Raw genomic sequence first — 17683 nt, forward strand, 5'->3', positions numbered from 1 at the left:
CATCCAACATAAAAAACCTGCCAAATTAAACATGTGAATCCTGACTTCCACACCAAATCTGACTTCAATACCAGATCGGTTGGGGCCCAGATCAAAAAGGACCACCACCCATGAAGTTACAGGGTGCTGGTGAACACTGGGCTGCTGTTAGTCGAAGAAGGAGAAGAGGAAGGCGTGTTCGTAGGCAGAGAGAGAAGAGGAAAGCTAAGAGTGTAGGACTGACAGTAGGGACTTTGAATGTTGGGACTAAGACAGGGAAGCATTGAGAGTTGGTTGACACGATGCAGAGAAAGAAGGTGGATATACTATATGTCCAGGAGACCAGGTGGAAAGGTAGCAAGGCTTGAAGGTTAGTAGGGTTCAAGTTGTTTTACCATGGTTAGGAAGGTGTCAAAGGGGAATTTGAAGGCATCATGTTCTCCACAGTCAGGATGTGAGTTAGAAGAGAAGGAGAAATTCTGATATCTAATGCACATTAGTAGTTCATAGGTAGCATGAAAACCCTTCTGCTGCATGTATCTCACTAACTACCAAGTAAAAGATAGTTTTATTTGAAATCACGTGGTTGGACAGGAACTTGTGCAATAAGACATTTAAAGGTCCTCTTTGTGGTTTACTTTTTCTCAGAATTGACTGCACTTCTTTTGGTTTTGATGATGAGAACAGCAACATAGCAGGAAGTTAACATATATCGTTTTCAAAGAAAATATCTCACTGTTAGACAGCTCTATTCTGCTGAATCAGCCCGGCCACTTAAGGAACTTCATTTTATGCCGGCTAACTTATTCATGTGACAGAAAATAAAATGCAACCGTGTATAATAAAAGGGATGAATGTGTTAGGCTTAGGAGATTCACAGTTATCCAGGTCATGGTTGTCCCAAAGGTGCTGCTCAGTGGCAACTAGACTTAAAGTTCTTTAAGGCATTTAACCTCTATTTCAAAAGGCTACTTCAGTTGTAACTGACTGGTGGGGAGTTCCAGGTACTTAACCACTGTGTCGTCTTTACATTATGGTGTCCCACTCACCATAATGTGTTATATTAGGGCAACGTAACAAAGTGGAAATAGCTGTAATACTGCTTGTAATGTAATGTCAATACTATATTATAAGTCATTTTGTGGACCACTGATGGTTGCTCTGGTTTTTACATCCTCAAACAAGTACAGTTGCCGCTAAGTACCACCTGTAAAAAAGTGTGAATGATAGCAACAGTGACATACAATTAACACTGTATGCCTATTGCAATATTAGAGTTTGTTATTAGAAATAGCCAGACATTTTGATCTTTTTATGTCAAACTTTCAACTTAGAATTTCTTAGACTTTACTAGATTATAATCTACAATTTTGTGAGATGATAATGGAAACCCAAAATCTTTTTTTTCATTATTTCAAATAGGACTTTTTGCTATAAATATTAGGCTGCTTGTTGTTCCCTAGCATATCTGATTTACTCAATTCAATTCAACTCAATTCAACTTTATTTATATAGCGCCAATTCACAACAAAGTCATCTCAGGGCACTTTACAGAATAAAGTCAAGATTATAAAGATATATAAAGAGAACCCAACAATTCCCCCTGGAACAAGCCATAGGCAACAGTGGAGAGGAAAAACTCCCTTTAACGGAAGAAACCTCCAGCAGAACCAGGCTCAGGGTGGACGGCCATCTGCCTCGACCGGTTGGGGTGAGTGGAAAGGGGAGAGAGAAAAGAACAGAGAACCTCTATTTCAAAAGGCTACTTCAGTTGTAACTGACTGGTGGGGAGTTCCAGGTACTTAACCACTGTGTCGTCTTTACATTATGGTGTCCCACTCACCATAATGTGTTATATTAGGGCAACGTACCAAAGTGGAAATAGCTGTAATACTGCTTGTAATGTAATGTCAATACTATATTATAAGTGATTTTGTGGACCACTGATGGTTGCTCTGGTTTTTACATCCTCAAACAAGTACAGTTGCCGCTAAGTACCACCTGTAAAAAAGTGTGAATGATAGCAACAGTGACATACAATTAACACTGTATGCCTATTGCAATATTAGAGTTTGTTATTAGAAATAGCCAGACATTTTGATCTTTTTATGTCAAACTTTCAACTTAGAATTTCTTAGACTTTACTAGATTATAATCTACAATTTTGTGAGATGATAATGGAAACCCAAAATCTTTTTTTTCATTATTTCAAATAGGACTTTTTGCTATAAATATTAGGCTGCTTGTTGTTCCCTAGCATATCTGATTTACTCAATTCAATTCAACTCAATTCAACTTTATTTATATAGCGCCAATTCACAACAAAGTCATCTCAGGGCACTTTACAGAATAAAGTCAAGATTATAAAGATATATAAAGAGAACCCAACAATTCCCCCTGGAGCAAGCCATAGGCAACAGTGGAGAGGAAAAACTCCCTTTAACGGAAGAAACCTCCAGCAGAACCAGGCTCAGGGTGGACGGCCATCTGCCTCGACCGGTTGGGGTGAGTGGAAAGGGGAGAGAGAAAAGAACAGAGCAACAAAAAGCAATAACAAAACATCGGGCAGATTGGTAGGATCAGTAGCTGCACGCTGGAAGACACACAGCTTCAAAGCCGGGGGACACCTGCAGAAAGGGACAGAGAGAGGGGGACATTTACGTACTAGAGAAAGTGTTATCGTTGGACTATTTTTGAAAATTAAAGGACTTAAAATGATCGTATATATTATCATTATATCCCAGAAATTTGCACCAAACCAGTTTAGGAAAACAAAGCTTTTTGCATCAATGAATTTGCAACTACCGCTTGTCTTTAAAATACACAAAGAGGAAAAATATCCAGGACTACATTACTACTGTGTCAGATACATGTCGTGTCTTTTTTTGTCTCTCAGTTGTCCCCTGTCTGTTCTTTCTGATAATTGTGTATTATATCTTTTTATTATGCTTTAGTTTTGCCTGGTAACATTTTATCTATTCCATTTGTACATCAGTTGTTGCGCGTGCAGTTTACTGTAGAGGGCAGTATCACGTCTCACAGCGACCAGTTTGCTGGTAATCGAAGAAGCGAAAAGCGGAAGTGGGCTGATAAAAAATACAAGTTTATCACGTTTTTACTGTTTGCTTGCAGTCAGAGACAGAGTTTGGATTAATTACGTTTCTTCGGAAAGTCCCTAAAACGTCCAAATGGATGGTGAGTTTAATTTACGGCAACGAAATTAAAGTCACAATTGTAAAAGAGAAGTCCGAAAGTGTTCACCAGACATCGGACATGCGACCTGACAATCGTGAACACGACGACACGTGCCGCTCCTTGCGTAATTTGATGAAATAAAAAAAGTAGGACTGGTTCAGCTTCGACTTCGTGTGTGGGCGCAGCAGGATCAATGGCCCTGTATTACCAGCGAGTCTCCTAACACCGGTGCTTTGGCGATTTATGCCAACGTTACTCGAGACATGAAGCCCTAATGTAAAGCACAATTTGATAGACGGCAAAGCTTTTTCAGTGATAGAAATATATAAATATGTAATGATACGGTTTCTAATGCCGAAGGCTTAGCATTACTAGCTAAGATCTGAAATAATCTAATGTTGAGTCTAGAAGGCCGTAAGTGTATCTGAGTTCTAAAAAAAGCAAGTTCTCAAAATTGGTGGAGCCAAATCTCGTCCACACATGGTAAATATTTAATTTTGTGAATTATTTCTCTAACAAAAGAGAACAGAGCTTTGTTTTTACTTACTGTTATCAATCATGGTTTTCAGACCTGTAGCCATGGAAATGCACCAACATCGTTCGGGAGAAATGGTACACAGTTAAAATGAGAATTAGTATGTCGTTATTTATTTCTGTAAACTTACTTGCTGAAAGCAATCACACTTATGTTGTTTCCAGTATTTAATTTTATTATTATTATTATTACGGATTCTTCCGTTGGTTTTTCGGCGTGCTGTAAGTCCTGAATGCTAAACGCTGCAAACATGGTTCCAACTGTAATATGTTAAGCATGGTTGGGAGAGGTGTGCTCACTACCCTGTGTGCTGATAGCTAATGTACTGTCTTCTTCTTTTCCTTTCGGCTGCTCCCTTTCAGGGGTCGCCACAGCGAATCATGTGCCTCCATCTAACCCTGTCCTCTGCATCCTCTTCTCTCACACCAACTAACTTCATGTCCTCCCTCACTACATCCATAAATCTCCTCTTTGATCTTCCTCTAGACCTCCTGCCTGGCAGCTCCAACCTCAGCATCCTTCTACAGATATATTCACAGTTTCTCCTCTGAACATGTCCAAACCACCTCAATCTGGCCTCTCTGACTTTATCTCCAAAACATCTAACATGAGCTGTCCCTCTGATGTCCTCATTCCTGATCCTGTCCATCCTCGTCACTCCCAAATAGAACCTCAACATCTTAAGCTCTGCTACCTCCAGCTCTGCCTCCTGTCTTTTCTTCAGTGCCACTGTCTCTAAGCCGAACAACATTGCTGGTCTCACCACCGTCTTGAACACCTTTCCTTTCATTCTCGCTGATACTCTTTTAAGCTAATGTACTGTAATTATTATGAATATTAATATGCATTTTTTTTGAATGGAAAGTCTATGGAAGTGATGTTTAAACTGCAATATCTCAAAAACTACACATGGTAGCATGACGCAGCTTTGTCTAGTACTGTCCCATGATGAACAGCTTCACATGTTACAGCGTGGGCTCTATAGCGCCACCGTGTGGTCAGATATCAGCATGTTTATGTTAGTTGTTTTTCACGTGCTACTACTCCTACACGCTTACAGCTAGAAACATGGTTCCAACTGTAATATGTTAAATACAGTTAGGAGAGATGACGTATTACTCTGTGGGCTGACAGCTGATATACAATAATTATTATGAATATTTGTATGATTTCTTTTTTGCCGTCTATGAGAGCAATCTTCAAATGCAACCGCAAGGGGACACAAGCCAGTGTCTTCTTGTGCCAGTCCCAAGTCTGGATAAATGCAGAGGGTTGTGGCAGGAAGGGCATCCGACGTAAAACACATGCCAAATCAAACATGCGAATCGTGACAAAGACTTCCATACCGGATCGGTCGGGGCCCGGGTTAACAACGACCGCCACCGGTGCTGTTGACCTACAGGGTACCGGTGGAAATTGGACTACTGTTGGTCGAAGACGAAGAAGAAGAGGAGGAAGGTGTGTTCGTAGGCAGAGAGAGAAGAGGAAAGCTAAGAATGTAGGACTGACAGTAGGGACTTTGAATGTTGGTACTATGACAGGGAAGGCTAGGGAGTTGATCGACATGATGCAGAGAAGGAAGGTGGACATACTGTGTGTCCAGGAGACCAGGTGGAAAGGCAGCAAGGCTAGAAGCTTAGGAGCAGGGTTTAAGTTGTTTTACCATGGGTCAGATAGGAAGAGAAATGGAGTAGGAGTTATATTGAAAGAGGATTTTGTGAGGAATGTTCTAGAGGTGAAAAGAGTATCAGACAGGTTGATGAGTCTGAAGCTGGAAGTTGAAGGGGTGATGTTCAATGTTGAGTGGTTATGCCCCACAGGTAGGATGTGAGTTAGAAGAGAAGGAGAAATTCTGGAGTGAGTTAGATGAAGTGATGCAGAGCATCCCCAGAGGTGAGAGAGTTGTCATTGGTGCAGATTTCAATGGGCATGTAGGTGAAGGGAACAGAGGTGATGAGACTGTTATGGGCAGGTTTGGTGTTCAGGACAGGAACGCAGAAGGTCAGATGGTGGTTGACTTTGCAAAGAGGATGGAAATGGCTGTAGTAAACACTTTCTTTCAGAAGAGGCAGGAACATAGGGTGACGTACAAGAGCGGAGGGAGAAGCACTCAGGTAGACTACATCTTGTGTAGACGTTGTAATCTGAAAGAGATCAGTGACTGTAAAGCATTGGTAGGGGAGAGTGTAACCAGACAACACAGGATGGTGGTGTGCAAAATGATGCTGGTGGTGAGGAAGATAAGGAGGACTAAGGCAGAGCAGAGGACGAAGTGGTGGAAGTTGAAAAAGGAAGAATGTCGTTTAGTTTTCAGGGATTTGCTGAGACAGACTCTGGGTGGTTTGGAGGTGCTTCCAGATGACTGGACTACTACAGCTAATTTGATCAGGGAGACAGGTAGGAGGGTACTCGGTGTGTCATCTGGAAAGAGGAAAGCGGACAAGGAGACTTGGTGGTGGAACGAGGAAGTTCAGGAGTGTATACAGAGAAAGAGGTTAGCTAAGAAGAAGTGGGACACTGAGAGGACTGAAGAGAGTAGACAGGAGTACAGGGAGATACAGCGTAAGGTGAAGATAGAGGTGGCAAAGGCCAAACAAAGAGCATATGAGGACTTGTATGTTAGGTTGGACACTAAAGAGGGAGAGGTGGATTTGTACAGGTTGGCCAGACAAAGAGATAGAGATAGAAAGGATGTGCAGCAGGTTAGTGTGATTAAAGATAAGGATGGAAATGTATTGACAGGTGCCAGGAGTGTGATGGGAAGATGGAAGGAGTACTTTGAAGAGTTGATGAACGAGGAAAATGAAAGGGAACGAAGAGTAGAAGAGGTGACTGGTGTGGAGCAGGAAGTAGCAAAGATTAGTAAGAGTGAAGTGAGGAGGACATTGAAGAGGATGAAGAGCGGAAAAGCAGTTGGTCCTGATGACATACCTGTGGAGGTATGGAAGTGTCTAGGAGAGGTGGCAGTAGAGTTTTTGACTAGTTTGTTTAACAAGATCTTGGAGAGTGAGAGGATGCTGAGGACTGGAGGAAAAGTGTACTGGTACCAATTTTTAAGAACAAGGGAGATGTGCAGAGCTGTGGCAACTACAGAGGAATAAAGCTGATGAGTCACACAATGAAGTTGTGGGAAAGAGTAGTGGAAGCTCGGCTAAGGGCAGAGGTGAGTATTTGTGAGCAGCAATATGGTTTCATGCCTAGAAAGAGTACAACAGATGCAGTATTTGCTTTGAGGACGCTGATGGAGAAGTACAGAGAGGGTCATAGGGAGTTGCATTGTGTCTTCGTAGATTTAGAAAAAGCGTATGACAGGGTGCCGAGAGAGGAGCTGTGGTATTGTATGAGGACGTCTGGAGTGGCAGAGAAGTATGTTAGAGTGGTGCAGGACATGTATGAGAGCTGTAAGACAGTGGTGAGGTGCTGTAGGTGTGACAGAGGAGTTCAAGGTGGAGGTGGGTCTGCATCAAGGATCGGCTTTGAGCCCCTTCTTGTTTGCTCTGGTGATGGACAGACTGACAGATGAGGTTAGACAAGAATCTCCCTGGACTATGATGTTTGCAGATGACATTGTTATTTGTAGTGAGAGCAGGGAGCAGGTGGAGGAAAATCTAGAGAGGTGGAGGTCTGCTCTGGAAAACAGAGGAATGAAGCTTAGCCCCAGTAAGACAGAATACATGTGTGTCAATGAGAGGGACCCAGGTGGAACGGTGAGGTTACAGGGAGCAGAGGTGAAGAAGGTGCAGGACTTTAAGTACTTAGGGTCAACGGTTCAGAGCAACGGTGAGTGTGGAAAAGAGGTGAAGAGGCGAGTGCAGGCAGGTTGGAACGGGTGGAGAAAAGTGTCAGGTGTGTTGTGTGATAAAAGAGTATCAGCGAGAATGAAAGGAAAGATGTTCAAGACGGTGGTGAGACCAGAGATGTTGTTTGGCTTAGAGACAGTGGCACTGAAGAAAAGACAGGAGGCAGAGCTGGAGGTAGCAGAGCTTAAGATGTTGAGGTTCTCTTTGGGAGTGACGAGGATGGACAGGATCAGGAATGAGTACATCAGAGGGACAGCTCATGTTAGATGTTTTGGAGATAAAGTCAGAGAGGCCAGATTGAGGTGGTTTGGACATGTTCAGAGGAGAAACTGTGAATATATCGGTAGAAGGTTGCTGAGGTTGGAGCTGCCAGGCAGGAGGTCTAGAGGAAGACCAAAGAGGAGATTTATGGATGTAGTGAGGGAGGACATGAAGTTAGTGGGTGTGAGTGAAGAGGATGCAGAGGATAGAGTTAGATGGAGGCACATGATTCGCTGTGGCGACCCCTGAAAGGGAGCAGCCGAAAGGAAAAGAAGATGAGAGCAATCTTCACATGGCTGTATCTCGGAAACTATACGTGATATTGTTATGAAACTTTCAGGAAAGCTGCCCAACGATGAAATGCTTCACATGTTGCAGTGTGGGCTCTCTAGCGCCACCGTGTGGTCAGTTATTTTTTTCTTTCTGATTTCACTTCTATATTGTACAGGGCCTTTAGTACTACCACGTGCGCCACCTGGCGGCCATTCGCGGTACTGCAACTGTTTCGATCTTTTTTTTAAGCTAATGCAATGACTGACTTGAATGGAACTTTACAAATATGTGTAGGACACTGCTCTAAACACCTAGTTAAACGTTTCTCCACTGGGGGGCGCTATTGTGGGTGTTTTTTTTTTTTTTTGGTATTTTATCCTCAGAACTTCATTAGTGGTGAGAGGGCAAGATGGCAACAGTTGATTCCTTTGGACAGGCTGCCATCTGCTGGAGAGTTGGTGAATAGCAATTGAAAACTTCTTCATCGTTTCATGTGCTTTCACAAGTTGTTCAATATTTTAAAAAACTACACATGCTACAGTGTTGCCTGTCGCTTCTACAACGTTCAGAGCTGCAGATTCGGCGATGGCTGCAGCAGGTGCAGCGGCTGGCTTTCAGCAATCACACGCATTTTCTGCAGGAAATGCCCATTCTAGTTTAACTTATTATTGCTGTGATATAGGCCTAACTATTTCTTCCTAGGGTTTGTTACATTGCCATACATTCTGCCATCAAGCAATTAATATGCTGGCCGAGTGCCAAGGCTGAGCTTTGTTTAAGTAAGTTTACATTAATATAGAAAGATCTGTGTTTGAGATTCAGGCCTTCAAACACATTGTGATAAAACTACAAAGGCTCAAAAGAATTGGGACATGTGGCTTCTTCATTACTGTTTGTTCATGCATAGACAAGTTCACATGCTGTTGATGCAGCTGTTGTTTTTAATAATGTTGCATGACTCAGCTGTTCTTGCTGCATTCGTTTATGTCATCAGCGGGGTGGTGGTCACATCAGCAGCAGGTCAGGCAGGTCTGCCTGCTCCATGACAGCTGCTGGAACTGACCCAGCACTAAGCACTAAGAGGTTATCCAGTCCACATTTGGGAATAGCTGAACATATAACCTGTAACTAAAGCAGTCTTATGGTTAAGGAAGTATGGTAGTTGTTACAGTAAGCAGGATTTTCTTTCAGGTGAAAGTCCTCCAAAACTTCCAACATGCGTGATGTGTTCAGCCAGCAATGCTGTTTTTTTTTTTTCCCTAGTCTGTACTTGACACCTGACCTTTTGACATTTAGTCACTCTCCGTGTCTTTTCCCAGGTTGCTTGTGTAGTTTGCAAACAGTAGCTTCTCCAAAAAAGTTTGACTAAGTGGGTTCTTGCAGATGTGGGAAGGTGAATAACCAAAATCCAACACTCTGAAAAAGTTTGGAGGTATTGTAGCTTTACCAATCAGCAGCCCACTTTTATGGCTTCAATCAAAAGTCAATGTGTCATTTGACTTTCCTGCACAGACACAAAGGTGACCTACAGTCAGTAGAATGCCTGGTTTTCAAACATACTGATACATGTCTATCTCCAATAAGTATCTAAACCCCTTCATAAAAATGTGAAGGGGAAGGAAGGAATTTTGTGATGCTGCAGCCTGATAGTACAGATGTTTAAATTCATTTTTTTCTTTTAAAATATACACTTAGTAGCCAATAAGGACAAAGTAAACACAGAATTTTAGAAATGTCTGTAATTGTTTTAAAATGGAAAAACTGAAATTTCACATGTACAAGGATGCCTTCATTGATTTTGAACGTGCTTCTTATGGTTTTAGTTTGTGTAGAACGTGTACATAAATGCCATTCAATTTCCCATTGACTTCCCTATATCAAAGTGTCCCTCTACTTTTAGCTGAAAAATTGCCTCCACATGACATCACTTAGAGGAACCTTCATTTCAGATTATTTTAGGAGTTCCCCAGATGTAAATTCATACCCTAAACTAATGCCATAGAGAGCAAGTTAAAATTTGGTGAACTCACCCTTTAAGTAGTTAGTACTTTGTTGATGCACATTTGGCAGCAGTTACAGCCCCTAGTCTTTTTTTCTACCATTCTTCTTTGCAAGTCCTCTCAAGTTCAGGTTAAATGGGGACCGTTGGTAAATAGCCATTTTCAGGTCTCTCCCCAGCCCATTCTGAGGTGCTGAGTACAGTGGAACAGGTTTTCATTCAGGATATCTCTGTACTCTACTCCATTCAGCTTTCTCTTAACCAGCCTGGTTCCCCGGTCCCTGCTGCTGAAAAAAGAAACCCATAACATGATGCAGCATGCTTCACCGTAGGGGATATCACCTGCACAATCCCAACTGTACAGGAGATGTCCCCACTACTAAGACTTTCATATTCTGATTATGCTTGATTAGTTAATTAATTAAATCAGTTAATCAACAGATCAACAGTTTTACTGATTAAGTTCAGCAAAATAGCCAACTGTCTGTCCGCAAATGTTTTTATAAACTCAGTATCTTTGAGCTTTGGACTCTTGGTCAAATAAGATATTACTGTGGGCACAAAATTATAATATTCAGTTATTTAATCAATAGTCAACAGTAATATAGAGACTAATAGAAATTATATTTTTTCCAGTTCCAATCTACTTTCTAATTGGAGGCAGCACAATATTTCTAGAAGCATTAACATGGAAGTTGTGAAAAAAGTTTCAACTTCTTTGTGGCCCTGTGACCACTTCTGCATTATTGTCCAGTTGCCTCTGTAAGATGATCAGGTTTTGTGTAATTCTGGTTTTGTTTGTCGTCTCATTAGACACGTTGGTTCGAGCTAAGATACCGCAGGACCTGGTGAAGGTTCTTGGTGTTGAGGTAAGTAAAAAGTGCTTATGCAGTTTTAAATCAACAGAATTAAACATCCGCCCGAAAGCTTTACAAAACATAAAGGAACAGCTGGGTAGATAATTTATTACATTATAGATTACATTATTTTCTTTTTCTGACTAAAATAATAAATTATATAAATAAATAAAATAACAGATGTTGAAACAGACCATTTTACCATTTCATGGAAAATATTAGCTCATTTAGAATTTGATGGGAGCAACATAAAATATGTGTTTTATTTCCCTTTTACACATCGTTCCAACTTTTGAATACGAGTTGTAATTAAATTCTACAGAGTTTGTAAAGAGTTTGTCTCATTTCCAGTCTAAGCCCATCTCTAAAGCTGAGGCCTTCACCGAGGCATTTCTGAAGAATAGCATTCAGCAGGGCACACGGCATGATCTGAAGAGCATGTTGAGTCACAAGGCAGTGATCCTAGGCTACACCAGACCCAAGAAGGACAAGTCCCAAAGGAACAGCAAGAAAGCCAAAGGACTAAATGCTCGTCAGAAGAGGACAATGAAGGTCTTTCAGATCAAACCCGAACATCAGAGGTTAGTCAGGAAAGCAAAAGAAAATATAATGGGAGCTTTGCACTACACGTTATTGTATACATTTCCACATATAATACCTTTTCTGTATCAAAACTCAGTACTGGTTTCTGACTTTTTCTTCACTGTTTATCATTGTCACTTTAGGTATGAGCTCTTCCTGCCTCTGCATCAGCTCTGGAGGGAGTATATTATTGACCTGTGCAGTGGATTGAAACCAACAAGGTAAATTATCTTGGAGCAAAATTAACCGAAACATTTATCTTTAGTTGCTCAGTTCACTCTTTTACCGTATAATAAGCCACATAAATGTGTGCTGGTTTTACAGCAGTCCACAGTTTGTGCAGCAGAAGCTTCTAAAAGCAGACTTCCACGGTGCCATTATCACAGGTAGAGTTAACACCATAATATTTAGAACTGTTAACTTAGCATGAGCTGAACATACAGTATGTAGAACAAATGACACAAAACAAAATTACCTTTACCATTTGCTCTGTCAGCTTGGTCAAAGATGGGAGCTAAAACTAACAATTTCACACGAAGCTGCAGAAAAAGTAACGCATAAATGCCCGTGCTATGACAGATAAGCAGTTTAAAAATTGTAAATTGTTAAAAACTATTTCAGTGGAGCCTCAGAATAAATTAGAAACCTGAGATGATGTAATTTTGAATGAGAGAAAAAGGTTATTGTGATACAGAGGCACTAGGTAGTTCATGGAAACTTCATTTCTGAGTCTGAAAAGTAAATTTTTCCATATTTATTGTAGAAGATGGTAAACCTATGTATGTATAGGGCAAAAGTATGTGAACCTTTAGGATTACGAATCCATTTGACGGGCAATCGCATGTAAGGCTGGAAAGAGTTACAAAAGAATTTTCCACATGATTGATTTCATTGGGTACTCGTTATGTAGCTTTTGGACATATGCTTGAAAAAGTAATGACCTTTTTGGTCATATTTATGCAGGAATAAAAGAAGAATTCCAAAAAATTAAAATTGTCTGGAGTTTACGTGTGAAACAGGCTTTACAGATGTAGCCATTGAAAGTGTTGGTCTCTGCTGTGCAATTCATCAATCTTACGCAAGATGTTCATCTTTTTTGCTGTTGGATGACATGTGATTACAGTATATGGTCTGTAGCTGAGTAAGTAGTAACAAGTACAATGATGGGAATTAAGTTTATTAATACTCATCAAGCTACAGTTATTTATAGAATAATAAATTATATAATAATAAATAAATATTTAGCTGGTTGAGACTGGGTGGAGTGAGGAATTATTTTCATTGGCATTATTATAAAATTATGATATTTATCCTAAATAAGGAAAAATGTAATGAGAAAACAGAAGACAAACAGCCCCGTATGAAAAACAGCAGTTACAGTCTTATCTAATCAAACCAAAGTTTACCAAATTTACAGGTACACTGCAAAATCACCAGTGCTAAATTAACTCAGTGGTAAATTTATATCATCCAAGTGTTAATTTAACACTGCTGTGTATAAACAGGAGAACAGACTAATCGGCTCCTCAGCCTCTAAGCTGCGAACAGGAGCTGGTGTAACAAACACTTGAGGTGGAGGGGGAGAGGTTTCTATTCTCAGCTGATTCCAGTTAACATAATGCTTATTGTGACCCACAAGCAGGACAGGATTTTTGAAGTTATTAAATCTGTTCTCTCACATGTCCATCTCACTTCGAAAAGGCTTATGGACATTGATAGGAGGGGACTCTTCCACCTCCTATATCTGGTCAGTTACTAACACATAATAATTAAAACAATTAAACCCAGTCAGCAGATTGTGTTGGTAGTTTATTAATCAGCAACATTGTGGATAAGCGGCTTCAGATTAGTTTTCATGATTAGATTTGTTAAGAAAAAACTGAACTGCATGTTGAACACACAGTGTTCAACATGTATTTTTTCAGACATGGGCGAACTTCAATTTAAATACAAGCAGACATCGCTGCGGTAAGCCAGTGGTTACAACTAGGGGAAGAGTTATCAAATGAATCATTAAAATTACTTCAAAGCTGAATGATAACTGTTTATGGCTACCTCCAAGAACAACGCTGTAGTCTAACTCATAACTCAAGTATTTAAAGTGGTCACCACTCAACTACTGTTGTATACCTCTGTCTACATGTCTGTAGGTAAATGTTTCGCTTCATTCATTCTAAAAGCATGTTGCACATCAAACTTTACCCACAAAATGAGGAAATCTTATGTCAATTACATTATCTGACAAAGTCAACATAAGACAGAAGGATTCATTACTGTGGACGGGGGACTAGAATGAGCCTGAAGAACTGTAGGTCAGATATTATGAACCTGCTTCAAAACTAAACAAACTGCAGTTCTGGTGGAACACCACCACTAAAGTACCACAGACTTACTGCACAGAAAAACTACAACACTTTGAATGGCTGGATCTGAACTTATAGGTATAGCTCATCATCTTGCTGGCCCCCACATATAGAAGCCTACAAATACCCGTTGGTTATGGAATTATACCAACCGGATTAGATGTCTGCATCTGAACACAGATGCAGCTCTGCCAGCATTGTACTAAATGTGTGTTTTCTTTTCACTCTTCTTACAGTGGTTCGTTCTAAATGTCTATCATATGTGGGGACTACTGGGATTCTAGTACAAGAGTTCAAACATGTCTTCAAAATCATCACCAGAAAGGACCAACTGAAAGGTCAGATATGCTGCAGATGAATTTGCAACATTTTGCAACCTCTCTGTTAAAAAGTCTGTCATACCACAGTAGATAAAACGCATAACGGAAGAAGACAATAAACCTTTTTCACACAGCCATTTTGGCAAGTCATAGCAGGAACAGGGGTATCTCATATCATGCCATCTAGTTGAGCTTGTTCTAAGTTGCTGACGCAGACGGGTGTCTAGTTTACAATCGAAGATGTGCAAGCAACACTGAGGTAGTAAACATCAGTTTCCACAATAATTATTAGCTTATAATTCTTCTCCAAAAATACTGGAATGGCAAGGCCTTCAGTAATTTGCATATTGATGCCATTTAAGTTGAAGTTCAAACAATGAATATAAAATTTCTAAATATCAGATATTTCTGATAATTTATAATTCTAATTGAACATGGGGCCCTACACTAAGTTAGGTTCGGTTTGCTAATGCTAAGGCTTCTATAAAGAAACAGTGTTACTTTCTTTTAATGTGAAGCACACAAACACAGCAAAAACCATTTCATCACTCTGGTAACATCAATACCTTTCTTTGGTATTATTTTATTGTCTTCTGAAGCGGCTGCCATTATTCTAGATTTTTGATTAGCATAGCAACTTGGGATTCTAGTCATTAGTTGCTGTTATTTCCCTTTACTGACCTGGTCTGTGTATGCTGCTGAGTACCAGTATCTTTGGTTTCTGTCCACTGGTACTAGTCATTCCAAATTGTTGTTCTGGCAATGCTCAATTTTTGGCAAATGCCTCAGATTGATTTCACACATTTTTAAATTCATAATGATTTGTTTTTCTCCTTGCAGACAGCTCACTCTAATTCATGTTAATTTATGATTTATTAACAGTTTTAACACATAAGGGAGGGGGCCTTTTGGCTTAGTGGTAGAGCATTTGGTTGGCATGCAGAAGGCCGTGGGTTCAAATTCCACCCTACCAGGCATGGCTCCGCCAACCCACAATTGGCCTCCTTGTTGCCAGTCCCGAGCCCGGATAAATACGGGAGGGTTTCAGCAGGAAGGGCATCGGGTGTAAAAACCATGCCAAATCTATGTGCGGAACTTACGAAACATCTAGAGTATTTTAAGCAGAAGCCAAACAACATGGTGCTCTGCGAGCTCTGCAAATTACTTCATTTATTTGGCTGAATTGCAGTTTAACTTGAATGGAAGAAGCTCTTGCTTTAATAATGTTGTGCAGAGACTTTAGTCAATAATACACAGATTACCAGTTAAGACCGGCCCTTTTTTTGTTTGAGTAATAATGCCCTGCAGTTCATTTTGTCATATTTGTTTGTTTAAAGAGAAGATTGAATAAAATATTAAAATATAAATGATTGATGATTTTAAATTCTATTTTCTTTTGTAAATTAAATATTAACAGGTAAAAAAACAACAACAATAGATTAATAATCGATAGGGTGCAGCCCTACTTCAGGATGCAGGAAAAACAATGAATTTGCAGTGCTGTTAGTAGAGTAGGACTTTAGCTCTGTCATTCTCAACGGCCTTTGGAAGTTTCTGTGTTTTGGCACAGGTGTTTCTGGTTATGTTTGGTTATGGCCTTCCATTAATGCTAGTATCTTGCACCCCAATGTTATGTGCTGGATTGTTCTCAAAGCAGTAACACCATGAGCTTGCATTACTTTATGTCATCTTAGGTTTGCACCAAGTGCAGATCGACTTTGAAAGTCCAGGAACACTTGTGAAGCATGTGATTCATTTGATCGACTTTGACATGACAGAGTAAATTTGACACTAGACTTGGCAAAATGCACCTTTAAATGGGGATTACTGAATAAGTGAGTAGAATATTTGTCTCAAAAGAAGTTTGAGTTAAAGGTTTTCATTTCTGCTGTGCATGCCCCCGTTGGGGGGACTCAGATCTCAGCAGAGTCCAAACTCATTGCTAGCAGCCTTTTGAGAAGTGTAGTTAAGCAAGAAAACATCCTGGTACTTTATGCCATACAGTAAAATTAACGTACTTACTGGTGCATACTGGTGCATTTCAAGCACTTTTTTTAACTAACATATAATGGAAGCTGTCAGTCTTAGACAATCTTTTTCTACACCAATGTTTAAACGTGTTAATGGTACATGTTAACACATTTGTTCCTATGTTTTTTCTTCTCCACACACATGTTGTGTGATAGTGATCCCTAAGAGGAACAGCGTGTTTGCAGTAGAGATCAACGGCTTCATCTCTCACATCTATGGAAGCAAGTTTGAGCAGCGAGCCAGCGAACGCTCCGCCAAGAAGTTTAAACTGAGGGGGACCATCGACCTATGATGGAAGTGTCACTACAGGAAGTACTGTTTCTCTGTGAACACAGAGCCCCCTATAAGCCATTAGCAGGAGCTTCAGGTGCTTCAGACTAGAAACAGTCAAAGGATTTAAGTGCAGGTGTGTCCTGTTTATCAGGGACTTGTTACAAAGCAGTGGCAGTGTCAGAGCTCTCTCACCCACATAATCTGAGCTGTTTAACCCAAAGCATCTTTACTCTCTTTAAAGGGCTTAGCAACAGGTTTTTGCATGAACATGCTCTTTCAGAGTTACAACTGCTAAACCTTTTCCAAAGTGACTGTTTCATGCTTTTTGGAAATTTTGTGGTATGTTTAGATGTTTCCAAATTGTATTATATTTGTTGATTATTGCATGTTGCTCAGGCTCATGATTATGGATGCTTTTTCCCCTTTTAGAGTTCGGTTATAATGTTAAAAACGAAAAAAACATTTTATAGAAGTGCTTTATTTTACTGGTACCATATGTTTATTTTTTTCGTTTTTTTGTTATATTTTACTAGAATATTTCTATTAAAGTGGTGGTTACAAGTTACAGGGGAAATAGAGAATGTATACCTGCAGTTATCAAATTGTTGCTTTGAGTTAAAAAATGCATTAAGTAAATTTAGATTTGACATGTCATATGCAGAAAGAATTTAAGGCAACAAAAGAATTTTAATGTTTGTAGGACCTACCTCAAAACACATTACACACAATGTGTATCACTCTGTTGTGGAAAAATATAATTAACAACAATAAAATTGCTAATTTCTAGGAAATTGTGAACAATATTTTCTGGGAATTATTAGCACAGTGCTTAGTGGTAAAATAAAGTTTTTTTTCTCTGCAGTTTTATTTCTTACGAATCTGATTGATTCTTCTTGGAATGTTAAAATCTTGTGTATAGGAAGCAGCTGGAAACTGTCAGCAATAAATTAAAGTTAAAACTTTTTTGAGGCTCAGTCTTTCTGGTTTGATGCATGTTGTATAGTACAGGAAATGTGTTGTAATCTGCGCCCTGTCTTTCTTTGTCACAACAAACCATTATGCAAGATTTCTTTGTTCCTTTTCTGTTACAGAAAATATGAAACACAATGAGCTTTAACTGAGGAAAAATTCTGCAACAATATAAAGCCCTTCGCATTGAGCTTCTTCACTTTTCTTGGGATGTCCCTCAGTTTGCTTATCAAACGTTGCTACTCT

General features: G+C 39.9%; 1 protein-coding gene across 3 annotated transcripts; it reads left to right on the forward strand.

The window, feature by feature from the left end:
• The first annotated feature begins 211 nt into the window (after positions 1-211).
• pop4 (POP4 homolog, ribonuclease P/MRP subunit) lies at positions 212-17431 on the forward strand. 3 transcript variants are annotated; one of them, XM_067494532.1, is made up of 7 exons: positions 212-349; positions 10856-10911; positions 11251-11480; positions 11625-11702; positions 11806-11867; positions 14081-14182; positions 16351-17431. In XM_067494532.1, the coding sequence occupies exons 1-7, from the start codon at positions 238-240 to the stop codon at positions 16485-16487; spliced, it is 777 nt and encodes a 258-aa protein (XP_067350633.1). In that variant the 5' UTR covers positions 212-237; the 3' UTR covers positions 16488-17431. The 3 variants fall into 3 exon arrangements, with proteins under 3 accessions (XP_067350633.1, XP_067350653.1, XP_067350643.1); XM_067494552.1 differs by lacking the exon at positions 212-349 and adding an exon at positions 3015-3174; XM_067494542.1 differs by lacking the exon at positions 212-349 and adding an exon at positions 7613-8174.
• The last annotated feature ends 252 nt before the right edge of the window (positions 17432-17683 follow it).

Source organism: Channa argus, chromosome 2 (genome assembly GCF_033026475.1).
Source record: "Channa argus isolate prfri chromosome 2, Channa argus male v1.0, whole genome shotgun sequence".
NCBI lineage: Eukaryota > Metazoa > Chordata > Actinopteri > Anabantiformes > Channidae > Channa > Channa argus.